Consider the following 14,403-nt stretch of genomic DNA (forward strand, 5'->3'; position numbering starts at 1 on the left):
TGATTTATATTTATTGAATTGCTTTGTATATGACATATTCTTAATTCTTATACTGAGCACCCTTTATAAAAGACGGACTATAATTACACCTAGCTTATGGTTAGGAGAATTAAGTTACAAAGCTGTTAAGCAACTGAGATTTCACAATAAGCCTGCAGAGCAGGGTTCAAATCCTGGGCCCCACGCTATGCGGTTCAGTATTCCAGCTTTGTTACTTATTGAACCATCACCATTAGCATAGTTTACATGACATCCCAACAGCTCTCTAAATGGGCACCGCAAACATAATTCAGATTCCAGCTCACCAGTGACTTGGGAGCAGAGACGCTTAGATTCAGTTCGTCGTGGCATTTTCCCAGGGTGCACCCAACCTGGAAATTCTCCCAAGTATGAGGGGAAATTTCACACTGAGAAATCCCATTCTGTCTAAGGCAGGCCAAAGATGATGACCAGTCACTTACTAGGCATCATGCCAGGCAGGCCTGGGGCACCCCAGGGATGCAGGCGTGGCTTCTGACTAAACGTGCTGAACAGACCAGGCACGGGGCAGAGTACATTATCATAGGAGCTCAAAATTAATAGCGTTCTGAAAATAAAAATGAAGCAGAGTAGCTTGTGGTTATAACTGAAATAGATTAACTTGGTACCAAGAAACCATCTAAGCAATTCCTTCCTTGAATCCCTCATTTTCTTAATGTATTTTTCTCCTTTCCCCGGACCAGTTCCAGGTCAGGATTTGAGGAGTGATACTCAAAGGAATGGCTATTTCCGGTCGTTTTTGGAGGAAATTGATGGTTTTCCATTCGATCTGAACATGTAAAGCCTAAGCTCACTTGAGGATCTTCCAATTTCTTTCTCTAATATTATGTTTCAGCCTACTCGTATAGGAAAGAAGCAAGAGAATGTTTTTTTTCCTTCTCCCTCCTATTTCCTTGGCTTGTTTAAAGGATGAATATTACAGGCTCCTGTGAGAGAAATTTGGCTGAAACAGCCTCTTATTTATTCTGTCTTAAGAAAAGAAAATTATTGAAATAAATTGCATTTGTATTCTTTGGACATTTACATTCACTAGGGATATTTGCTAAAGTGTCAATTATAGTTCCTTATCTTCTATCATTTCCAATCTTTCCCTTCACTTTTCTTGTCTCTTTATGCTGCCAGTATCTTCCTGCTTTTTCCTACAGATGTCTACTTCTTCTGACAATTATTCCTTTTCCCATTTTCTTTCTTTTTCTATGCTGTACACCTTTCTTATTTTCTTATATGCACCTGTTTCTTTGTCACTTAATGTTTGTTTACCTTTCATCCATTCTCACCTTTTTTCTTCCTTCATTCCACAAATCTTTGTTAAACTCTTGCACTGGGCTAGGATTCTACACCCTCCAAATCTATAATCCCCTAAGTGTAACAGTGTTATAAGCGTACCATCAAAATAACCACTGATATTTCTAAATTAAAAAAAAAATAGAAATTTTAACTGATTTAACTGATACTGTATTGAATTCAAATTTGAAAAAAAAAAAACCTCCAATAATTCCAGCAACCTCTGGTTTTTTAAGATCGTGTGAGAGGGTTTCCCTGGTGGCACAGTGGTTAAGAATCCGCCTGCCAGTGCCGGGGACACGGGTTCAAGCCCTGGTCCGGGAAGATCCCACATACCGAGGAGCAACTAAGACCGTGTGCCACAACTACTGAGCCTGTGCTCTAGATCCCACAAGCCACTACTACTGAGCCTGCGAGCCACAACTACTGAAGCCTGCACACCTAGACACCTAGAGCCCGTGCTCTGCAACAAGAGAAGCCACTGCAATGAGAAGCCCGTGCACCCCAACAAGCAGTATCCCCCGCTCGCTGCAACTAGAGAGAGCCCGTGCACAGCAACGAAGACCCAATGCAGCCAAAAAAAAAAAAAAAAAAAAAGATTCTGTTAGAAAATGTGCCTCCTTTACAAAAGCCTGCACTCAGTCTATTCATATAAGATAAATTATTCTTTCTTTTCCTCTAAAAGATTTAATTTCTTTAAAAGGGAATGGGATATGGGGAAGGAAAATATGGTGCAGCAGAGAAGAAATACACATGCGAGCCATTTTACTAATTGCTCTAAATTGAGTACAGAGGTTGTGCTGCATAGACCTGCTCACTAAAGGCTTAAAGGCTGAGGTGCTCCTGGACATGCTCCCTTAGCAAGACTGAGATTTAAGACCTTGGGTGTGGAATTTAGCTGTAGTCCTTGTTATTTGGATGGAATCCTGGTTATGTGGCCTGGTTCATGAGTTGAACAAAAAAATTCAGTCCAGTGGAAAGAAATGAAGCACTTCGTTTCACGTGTCTCATAACTACAGAAGGTCCTTCGCATCACAGTGCTATATGGGTCTCAATGACCTCTCTGTGTTGCATTTCTCCAGTGCCTGAGTAGCTAGCTCCACTGGGTCCTGCTGTATCTCCTCCAACATGTCAGCATTTTTTAAGTCACATTTTTGATCCTTTTTGGTCCCTTAGCTCAGGAGTATTGACAGCAGCCATTCCTTGGGGGCAGTGGCTGGCATGGCTCTAAGCCTACAGGAGCTGCCAACTAGCTCTTAATATGAATGATCATGTACTAATTTACCAGCTTTGTGAGTTTACAGTTTTGTGTATGAAGTTCTATTTGACTTTCATATGGTGGATAACAGAAACAAATGGACAATATAAGTACCCATTTTGACAATTTAAATACAGGTAATGTTCATGTCAGGTCAAGGAGAGCTGATGTGCTGCTTCTAGATTGTGAAAGAAAAAGGAGGAATAGAGTGGAAGAGTATTTTTAATAGAGGGAGAGAGAAGAAGGTGGCAACAAAAGAAAAGAGAAGATGTATGGGGATGAGAAAAGAAAAGGCAAAGAGCTTGTTTTGAATTAAAGAGAGAATCCTATCCATCTAACTCGTCACATTCTCAAGTCTCAGGGCAAACCTCACCTATTCCAGAAAGCCTTACAGCATTTTCTATCTACTTTACAATACTTCTATATTCTGAACAATTAATTTGCCAATTAATTGCATATTGTTTTATTCTCTTAAAATGGTTAATTGATTCTTTGGGATGTTTTTTAGCTTTCTCCAGGATTATGGCTTATTTTCCAAGTTAGACTTACAATGACTGCAATTTGAAGATTATTTCTTATAAATTCTAATCTTTTACAATGTCTAGCATGGTTGTTGCCACAGAGTTCATTAACTGGAGAAGGGATGACAGGACACGTGTGGCAGGGAGGTGACAGGAGAGACAGAGCGGATGGGGAGAAGACGTAAGAATGAGGTGGGAGGATGGATGAGGGAGAAGGCTGTGTTGTTTGGGTGCGTAGGTGAGAGAAGTGTGGAAAAGAGGTGCCTTGTACCCCTGGTCACTGAATATGCTTAGATACTGCAGGGAGCTGTAAATGGTATTCTTTTAGTTTCTCTTATTAGGAGGTTTATTCATCTTTGGGGATTTCCTTTTAAAGGAGTGAATTTAAATTGAAAGGAAGTGCACTTCAGCACATTAATAGCACTTGGGTTTGTAAATTGGTCAATGGATGATATACACACGTCTTTACGTATCATAAATATGCATATGCTTTACTTTCTGATATTTTCCAATTCTTATTTAATTATCATAAATAACATTTGAAAAATTAAAGAAAGTTTTCTTTATAAAATTTCAACAATGTTTTGAGCAATTGAAATGCATTTAAAATAACTGAGATGCGGTGTTTACAGTTTCTGCTGTGGTTAAAGCAGAAGTCTGATATACGACTGCATTTGAAGGAAAATGTACCTTTCAAATTCAGATCCAACATACTGACAATTCCTCTCTGTCTATTTTTGATAACAGGACATCTCCAAATTTGCAGAGAAAGACAACATAGTTCTTGGAGATGGTGGAATCACATTGAGTGGAGGTCAGCAAGCAAGAATTTCTTTAGCAAGGTGAATATCTGATTATTTGTCCAGCAAGCATTTGTTGTAAATATCATGCATGTAAAAAATTATAGTTGATTCTCTATTTCTTTATATTCTGTTTCCGGAATTGAAAAATGCCCGGGATCTTATAGGTAACAGGTTAAGAATAACCTTTAAGAACTATAGTTAATGATATAGTATTCATGTCTGATAAAGCTGATGGCTTTTTAAAAATGCATACCCTTATGTTGGTGTGTGTGTTTGTTTGCCTCATGACATGATTTACTACAAATGGAAAACCCTGGCACTCTGCCTAGCAGAGTGAAAGAGAAGATGTAAATTTTTATTTAGTCCTTCATACAGTTCCTTGCTTGCCCCATCCCAAAATGTACACACCTGCTCTAGGCTTCTGTTTATGCTTCTTGGTTTAGATAAACATAAATTTTCAAAATTTTCAACATAACTAATTAATCTCATGACAGAAATAGCAGGGCAAATGATGTCACTTAGCTAAAAGTCTGTAATCTTTAAAGAAAAATAAATAGGACAAGCACATCTAATATAGTGGGGGCTATGGTGGTCCCTTGGTGGAGACATTCTTGGTCTAAGCATTTTGAAGTGTCAAAGGGAAGTGTATATATATGTATAGTTAATTTGTGTCAAGAAGAAACCTTTGTGGTTAAATTGTAACTGTCAGTTTAAAAATTATTGGTGATGTGGTATGGCAAACGTTACTCCAGTTTTATTTGAACTAAATTCTTCTTACTGTGTTGCCGAAGTTGTTAGCAAGAAATCACCTTGACCTATTGATATTCTGGCTTCTTTCCCTTACTTTCTTGTGCTTTCAAAAGCTGGGGCAGGAAACTAACTCACTGAGCACCTACAGTTGCCTAGTACTATTCTGGGTTGGGTGTGCATGAGTACATGTGTAATTTTACTTAATCCCCATATCACTCTGCCAAAAAAGGATTGTTCTCCCCAATTTATAGAAGAGATAATGAGATAAATGAGAAGGTTAGATCTTAACTTGCCAAAATCCACACTGGGAAATTCTAGGGTTACAGTTTGAACCAGGTCGTCTTGACTCTACATTAAACCACGCCTTGATCTTGGGATTACAATGTCAAGTAATAAATCAATAGATATGGATAATTCACAGACAAAACAATAGTTTCTAAATAACTGAAAGTTGATTAATCTGTGAGCCAAAGTAAGACTTGTCTTAAACATCTCATTTCAAATTTAGGTAAGATATGCTCTATGGCTTCAGGCATTCAGTATAGAATTGAGTTTGTATTTACCAGTTGAAGATTCAGTTTTATTATAAAATGCACACAGTTTGAGGCATTAAAGAAAATAATTGTTTATTGCTATTCTGATCTGAATGTGTCATATATTGTCCATTTGGGGATGATGAATATGTTATTTCTGATCTCTTGAGAAACTGTGGTCATAGATGCATAGGAGAGAGAGAAGAGCTGAGTAAGAGAAGGAAGCCCTCGAGGGTACATTTCGATGGGGGACTTTTATCTGGTTCTTACGTGTTATCTTCAAAAATAATTTACACTGCAAAGGTTCTTCTAGATTTTACTTTGACTTTTTGTCATTTCTGTTTTTTAATTATTATTATTATTATTACTTCTCTTAGTTACCTGCTGACTAAACACAGTTTCCTTTTTTACAGAATTATACGTAAACACTGAATGCTATGTGACTGGCACAGGTATAGGGTACTAACAACCACAGCTGAAAAAAGTTTAAATGTTATGAAGAAATTGCCTCACTTCCGTTCATATGGGACCATATCTTCATCTTATTACTGTCCTAAGATCAACTTAATGAAGATTTTACTTGCTCATAAAATTTTATTTTTTAACTTAGAAAATAGTAAAATTTTCTAAAATTTTATAATATAAAACAATATGGGTATACATTTTCATTGCAAATTTTTCATCCTTCACTTGTGTGGAATTTTTAAGAGTATGGTCCAGAAACTAAGACTGTAAGGACCAAAGAGCAATATCAATCATACAGCTGTAACAACACTGCTATCAATTTGTCGGTAACAGTCAACACTGGAAAAATATTAAAAAAATAATTTCACATAAATGCTGCAATTTAGGTGCTGTCTCTGACATTTTACAGGTTTGAAACAGTCTATTCTTCTTTGTTTCCCACCAAAATGCAGGACCTTTGAGGGCAGAGCTTGTGTAATTTTTACCATTGTATTCCCAGCGTGTGGCATAGTGCTTGGCTGTAAATAGATACTATTGTTAAAAGGTTTTCTTTTTCTTTTTTAAGGTAATATTTAAAATTGTATGTATGGTGTGATTCAGTTTGTAACTTTTGTAACTTCAAGTGTATGTCACTTATATTTAGCAAAACCACTTCAGCAGTTTTTGGAGTATTGCGAAAAGCCATAAAAATCACATATGACTTATCTTTTTGTTCTTCACTTAAAATCATCTATACCAGAAGACATGGGAAATATTGAAGGAATATAATTTCATTTCCATTTTCTTTTTAGAGCAGTATACAGAGATGCTGATTTGTACCTATTAGACTCTCCTTTTGGATACCTAGATGTGTTAACAGAGAAAGAAATATTTGAAAGGTATGTTCTTTGAATAACTTATTCATGCTAAAAGACAAGAAAGAACAACTATACCACCATAGGCTGCATATTATTCCTTGAGAAATATGTCCACCATTGTGACTCAGAATGACAAAATGTAATGTAGCCACTTATTCAAATCTGATCTTCCCTCCACGGTCAAGATTAAAGATCACGTCCACTTTTCTGTCCACCTTATGCTGAACCAATTTTTCCCATTATTACTTTAACAGTCACTATTTATGTAGTTTTTATAGTATTATTGTCTTGTGACATAGCTTATATTATTTTAATTGATTATTATACTTAAATTTTTCATTCACTTTTTTCGTGTTAGTATTTTATTTTATCTCCTCCTTAGGTAGTAAACTTCTTAAGGAGCCAGAGAAACTGAATGTTTTAATGTTTTAATATAGGTGAATGCTCAGACTATTCATCTACCTCAATACCTCCTTCAGAACCTTCTCCTCAGTCACACAAAGCTCGGGGTATACATTTCATTGGAGCTCCCATTAGGGCTCAACGTATGTGAAGTTCCTAACTGGAACAGTTAGTTATATAACTTGATTTTAAGGTTTCAAAATGATTTCATAGACTATAAAGTAGTTTATTCAGAGAATTATCATGATTCATTTTAATCAATAAGGATGTAGATTGTGTGTGTATAAAATGGCCATACTATTTCTAGAAGCAACTTTCCTAGAATTTAGCGAAATTTAATGCCTATGATACTATTTTTATAGTCCTGTAACTATAAGTACCTTCTTACCAATATAAACTGTGCTAGTTATGTTAGTATGTTAGAGTATAGACTAGAATGATACCTCTTTCTATCAATATATAATACAAAATGTTTTAATGCCAAAAAGAAATTGGTCTCCCTTAGATGGTTCTAGAAAGGATTTACTTCTAGACTTAGAGGGAAGTTTTGTTGGAGGAGGGTCAAATTTATTATCCAATTCTCATGTTTGTTATTGTTGTTGTGTTTTTAACAAATCAAATTAGTCTTAATATAAGCTCTTGAGGACAACATTTGTGGTCAACTTAAAATATAAAAGGAAATGAGTGGAAAATTGAAAGAACAAGAAAGCTCTGACATTTTAGAAGACACGTAGAAATATAAACCCTGAGGAATCTTAAAGGTCATCTAACGATTCCCTCATTTTCTAGATGAATCAGCCATGACCCAGAGGGTAACCAGTTCGTTCAAAGTCAAATGTTTATTTAATATCAGATATTTAATTTCGTTCTAGGTCTGTTAACACTCAGCTTTATAATGTAGCATACTATAATAATTCAATAATACAGTATTTCATGCCATAATAATTCAAGAAGTGCAAATTAGTTACTATTGCATATTTACTTTTAAAATTATTTTAAGTATAATAACATTGTATGATAGAGGTTTTATACAAGAATAGGTTAATAAAATGTTAAAATGCAATATATATACTATTGTAATAAATTGTTTATAAAATTAATATTTATATATTTTTATATTCTTAAAGCTGTGTCTGTAAATTGATGGCTAACAAAACTAGGATTTTGGTCACTTCTAAAATGGAACATTTAAAGAAAGCTGACAAAATACTAATTTTACATGAAGGTAGCAGCTATTTTTATGGGACATTTTCTGAGTTACAAAATCAACGGCCCGACTTCAGCTCAAAGCTCATGGGATATGACACTTTTGACCAGTTTACTGCAGAACGAAGAAATTCAATCATAACTGAGACTTTACAGCGTTTCTCACTAGAAGGAGATACTTCTGTGTCCTGGAATGAAACAAAAAAGCAATCTTTTAAACAGACTGGAGAGTGTGGTGAAAAAAGGAAGAACTCCATTCTCAATTCAATCAGCTCTATGAGGAAATTTTCAATTGTACAGAAGGCTCCATTACAAATGAATGGCATCGAAGAAGATTCTGTTGAGCCTTTAGAGAGAAGACTATCCTTAGTTCCCGGTTCTGAACCGAGAGCGGCGATCCTGCCTCAGAGCAACATGATCAGTGCTGGTCCCACATTTCAGGGACGAAGGAGGCAGTCAGTCCTGAACCTTATGACCCGCTCCTCAGTGAACCAAGGTCAAAGCATTCACCGAAAGACAGCAACATCCACACGAAAAATGTCATTGGCCCCTCAGGCGAGCTTAACTGAAATAGATATATATTCAAGACGGTTATCTCAAGATACTGACTTGGAAATAAGTGAAGAAATTAATGAAGAAGATTTAAGGGTGTGTATAAGTAATCAGTGTGGTGTTTCCGTTTTTTCCTTTCTTTTTTTTCTTTTGGCCACAAAGAGTGGGATGTAATACATACTATGTAGCAAAACTTACTCAAATTTGAGTGTAGGATGAGGTTTATTTTTAAGATTCCCAAAGTCCAAAGTATGTAAATTATGTAAGCAACTTCGAAATGTGAAAGAATCAACTATTTCCTTTTGTGATATCTCTTACTGTAAGATGTAAGTCAAAGCAAGGACTAATATTGAGTCCTTTACGAAGCAGTGATAATCATTATTGAGAAAAATTATGAATTATTATAACTCTGTTTCATTACCCTCCTAAAACCTCTGTGGGAAGAGGTGGAGTGAAAACAAATATATAAACAAGTAATAGCTTCAGTTATTGAGAGACAAAGAAATGTTGCTGTATGCAGGTAGCCTCTATAAGGTATATAAACATCTAGTCTCTCAACAGGACTAACATTCTGGCTTATACATCGGTCTTGCCTGAATTTAGTTAATGTGAGCTTTTTTATCATTTAAATTTGCATTATACATAGGATTTCTGGGCAGGTTTCTTTCTTTTTTTTTTTTTTTGAGTAGGAACTCTCTTTTTTAAAAAAATTTTATTTATTTATTTTATTTATTTATGGCTGTGTTGGGTCTTCGTTTCTGTGCGAGGGCTTTCTCTAGTTGCGGCAAGTGGGGGCCACTCTTCATCGCAGTGCGCGGGCCTCTTACTATCGTGGCCTCTCTTGTTGCGGAGCACAGGCTCCAGATGCGCAGGCTCAGTAATTGTGGCTCACGGGCCCAGTTGCTCCATGGCATGTGGGATCTTCCCAGACCAGGGCTCGAACCCATGTCCCCTGCATTGGCAGGCAGATTCTCAACCACTGCGCCACCAGGGAAGCCCTGGGCAGGTTTCTTTTAAAGAAGGTATGTGAAATTCAACATATACTAGTGCCAACGTTCAGGTAGAAAGTCTTTTATATTAAGTTCTAAAGAATAAAATGCTCTTATTCTTAAAATAGGAGGCAATAGAAAAGAGGAGGGTTTTTTTTTTAAACTAGAAAAATTCCTTAAGTGCCTTGGATGAAACAATGTTGTAATAAATTGATACGTTTAATAGCATAGATCAATTAAGAGTAGTGTGAACTTTGGCAAGTCACATGTTATTTAATGTCTCTGGGCCAAAGTTTCTTTGTTTGTAAAATGAGGGAACAGAATAGATGATCTCTAAAATACATACTTTCAGTGTTTCTATAATCTTAAAAAAGGTTTCCTAAAAGATAATTTATCTGTATGGTTTTAATACCAATCCGAATGAATTTCTCAAACCTGATTCTATAAGTTTAATTGTAAAGAATGATCACTTTGACTGATAATAGTATTTATTGATTGCTTCTAGTGTCATGAGCATATTCTTAGAAGGTACCTCTCATTATTCTCATTTATAGATAAGGAAACTAAATTTTAGAGAAGTTCAGCTGCCTGAATTCAAGCAGCTCCTAGGAAGTCAATGATAGAGTCCAGATTCAAATGCAGGTTTACTTGACTTCAAAAATTTTTACATCTAACCAGTGTGTCATATTCCAATTTCCTAGGACCCTTTCTTTGATGTTCTAGTGCTTCTTCTGTGAATTTTGTTGACTTTATAAGAAACAAAACTATCCTTTCCCTTTGAAATACCTGGATTTTCTCTCTTTCAAATTATTGAACTATAGCTCTCAAAGTTAAGTCAAGGACGGTTCTGGGAAGCTTCAGTTTGCTGGTACCATTTATTTGATAAAATGTGTGACACTGTTAAGCATTAAAATGGTAATATTGTTCAAAAATAATACAGTTGTTTTATCAGCAATATTACATTCAGAGTTTGAAGAATCGCAGTGTTTCTCATTTTTCAAAAAGCTATGTTGCTCCAGTGGACATTATATTGGCTGTGGAGTGACATCACCTGTGTCATTCATAATGGTTTATATTTGTTGAAATTCACTTAGTTTCAAATAGTAATATTCCTTTATTTCCACACATTCAAAATAAAACCACAGTGCTGGTGTGAACCTGTATTGTCTCATTGTAATAACCATGATTCTTTTTTTCAGGAGTGCTTTTTTGATGATGTGGAGAACATACCAGCAGTGACTACATGGAACACATACCTTCGATATATTACTGTCCACAAGAGCTTACTTTTTGTGCTAATTTGGTGCTTAGTCATTTTTCTAGCTGAGGTAAGAATTTTCTGTTATTAAATATTAATGTGATTTAAAGTTAAATTAAGAATAGTTTAGAAGGATATATATATATATATACACATGTATAAATGTATATATATACATAAATATAAGTGTATATGTATATATGAAATTTTATATCATTATAATGAGATGTATAGTTCTTCTATTGATATTTTATTACTTCATACATAGCATATAAAATATACTTAAGCACATATCTTCTATATGAAGAGTTTTTTTTTTTTTTTTTTTTTTTTTTTGGCTGTGTTGGGTCTTCGTTTCTGTGTGAGGGCTTTCTCTGGTTGCGGCGAGCGAGGGCCACTCTTCATCGCGGTGCGCGGGCCTCTCACTATCGCGGCCTCTCTTGCTGCGGAGCACAGGCTCCAGATGCGCAGGCTCAGTCGTTGTGGCTCACGGGCCCAGTTGCTCCGCGGCATGTGGGATCTTCCCAGACCAGGGCTCGAACCCGTGTGCCCTGCGTTGGCAGGCGGATTCTCAACCGCTGCGCCACCAGGAAAGCCCTATATGAAGAGTTTTTAATTGAGACATTCAAAACCTCAAAGTAGAATGTCTTTATATGAACTGAATTTAAACAATGAAAATTATTCTGTACTAAATATTAAATTCATTTGGCTCTAGATATTGCGTTATTAAATATGCCAGTGAGGAATCACCACCTTTAAAAGACTATCTCCTCACAAAATAAAATAAATATATATTAGTGGCTTAGAAATCATTTTAAACAAGCCTTTCAGAGATTCAAATCACCCATTTGCCTACAGAATTCTTTTGTCTTCAATGCCACCATCATGGTCTCTTTAGCATGCTGCTGCTGTCCTTCACATCACCAGGTTAAAATAAAAGAGCGGGGCAGTAGGTCACAAGTTCAGTTCTGCATTAAGGTAAGAGGTTTCTGAAGCTGGTTGGTGAATGAGGTTTTTCTCTAGATCAGGAGCAGCCACTTAAATGCGAAAAGAGGCTTTGCAGAGGATGTCTAGGGGTGAAGTGGCTTTGAGGCTGGATGGAGAATATTTGCCCTCCAATTGTCGAACGGGGGCAGTCGTAACTCAACACCAGTCAAGGACTTCCCATGAGGGGTTTTGGGATCAGTTTCGCTAAACCTTCTTATTTTTCAACAGAAGATGAAGATACAGATTTTTTCTGTAAAAATTTCCCATTTTTAAGTGTGGGTAGTTGGTTAAAGTAAAACAAAGAAATGAACACTACATGGGTACAAAAAAACACATCTGTGGATTGGATTCAGCCTGTGAATGACTACTCTAGATATTTATCTCGGAGGATACTGCTGGATGTGTCCTAATATACAGCCTGAATCCAACATAAAGGCCCAGGCTGCCTTCAGGGGAGAAATGACCCAGGTGAAGTACTGCCTCTCCTGAGGGCCATTATATACATACCTGAAACCCAAACTTAAAACTACTTCATTGTCTTATTAGGCTGTTTCTAACCTCAGTTAAGAAGTCTACATAAAATATTATCACTCCTCCTTGACCAAGTAAAGTAGTATAAAATATTAAAGGTATGTACCAAAAGTTGTACATACCACTTCACTTATCAAGTGTTGGTTTCCATTTGATCTTTGAGTTTTGATGATATCTCTTCGTTTGCTCTACTACTATTTTAAATTAATGAAACAAATGGAGGCTGAATGTGAGATGCAGTATTGCATAGTGCCACCTCTGGACTCAGACTGATCTGGCTGTGAATTCTAATTCTGTGTTATTAACACTATGACACTGAACAAGTTAGTTAACCTCTCTGAGCCTCAGTTTCCTCACCTATAAAATGGAGGTTGTAATAGTACCAATTTCAAAGGTCATTTTTGTGGGTTAAGAGATATCATGATTATAAAGCACTTACTGTAGGGCTTGGCATATAATGAGCAATGCTAATTGCTATTCTTACTAATATCCTTAATGTCTATCATCATTATAAAGCTCAAGCTAGTTTGAGGTGGACAAGTCCATGACAGAGATATAGTGAAAATTTCAATAATTCCTTTTACAGTGTAACAAAACTATGGGGTTGAGTAACTTGAGACTCTCACATGAGATAATGAAAATTGCATTGAAATGTATTTTTAATTTACCTCATTAATCTCTGCCAATCATGCCAAATGACTAACATTAATGTGAATGAAACTCAGTCCTGTGCCACAGTTAATCTCAAACCAGCCCTTTGTCACTGTTAATGATTTGAACCTCTTCATTGAAAGATCAACATTACTTGACTGTCTTCAGTTTAGTTTTATGAGAAAAAATGGTCCTATCTGAATGTGGTGGTGATTTATGTTCACTTACAGGACCCTTGTCCCATGTAGAGCTGTAGAGCTGAACTTACGTGACTTTCAACACAGTGTATAGTTAATTAATTAGAGACTGAGCATTGAGCCACTGAACATGTGTACAATATTATTAGCTCACTTACTCAAGAAGACAGTGGTCCTTTGTCTTTAGGCTAGAAACCAAACTACAACAGAGGATGTAAATGTTGTATAACTTCCCATTATTAGTTGAGCTCTCACAATTATAGCAAAAACTTTTCTTTTTAATGGACAAAAAAAACAGTAATGTCATTTTCTAGGCAAGAAATAATATAAAAAATTATGAGCCTTTTTTGGCCCAATATCCTGAAGGCATTGCCAATTGCCTGGTTCTCAAAATTTTGAATAACAAAAACTTGGTGATAGTAGAAAAACAGTAATTGTTTTCATCATGTGCACAGTTATGCAGCTAAACAAATCATTCAGATGTTCACAATTCTGTCACATCTTTGAATCAAAATTTCCGTAATTTTACTTTTAGACTAAGCTCCTTTCTTAATACCAATGTGCCTCTTCTCATTACCATTGAAATATCTCATATGTGCTTTGCATCATGGTACAAGTGCTAATCCAGGAAGATAGTTTAGGTCTTTTAAACTTTATTTAGAGCCTCATACTCAACATGATCAGAGAACCTAAAGAAAAGTTAAGATACATTTCTTCCTTTGTGGAAGTGATGTACCCATTTTTAGTTTTCATAGGGGCCATACTTCAATCTAGATTTTATAATTTTATAGAGTACGTTCAATAAACTTCCCTTTTAGAGTATGAAAGTAATAACTTTTTTTATTTCTTCAAAGTGCTAAACTGAAAAAATTAGTTTGGTCTACTCAGTTTGTTACCAATTATCATTAGAGTGTCATTTTGATAAAGGAGTCAGTCTACCTTATATTTTTGTACTGTTTTCTTTACCATAGAACAATATCTTCTGTTAAGTTCTTAGATATTAGCACCAGGGATATAGGCTTTTAAATTTCTATTATGTTGGTCTCTCTAGCGCTCTAACTTGGCAGTACAGCATTGACTAGATAGAGAAGAAACGCAAATTATACAGTAGGAAGCAGTT

General features: G+C 35.8%; 1 protein-coding gene across 10 annotated transcripts in view; it reads left to right on the forward strand.

Moving 5' to 3' along the window:
- CFTR (CF transmembrane conductance regulator) overlaps positions 1–14,403 on the forward strand; it is a 221,127-nt gene that overhangs the window by 134,298 nt on the left and 72,426 nt on the right. For all 10 annotated transcript variants that reach the window (XM_082472243.1, XM_082472245.1, XM_082472250.1 and 7 more), the window contains 4 exons: positions 3,850–3,944; positions 6,445–6,531; positions 8,040–8,766; positions 10,859–10,987. In XM_082472243.1, coding sequence (XP_082328369.1) covers positions 3,850–3,944; positions 6,445–6,531; positions 8,040–8,766; positions 10,859–10,987 — 1,038 coding nt within the window. The remainder of the gene's footprint in view (positions 1–3,849; positions 3,945–6,444; positions 6,532–8,039; positions 8,767–10,858; positions 10,988–14,403) is intronic.

This window comes from Balaenoptera physalus (assembly GCF_965194825.1).
Source record: "Balaenoptera physalus genome assembly, chromosome: 8".
NCBI lineage: Eukaryota > Metazoa > Chordata > Mammalia > Artiodactyla > Balaenopteridae > Balaenoptera > Balaenoptera physalus.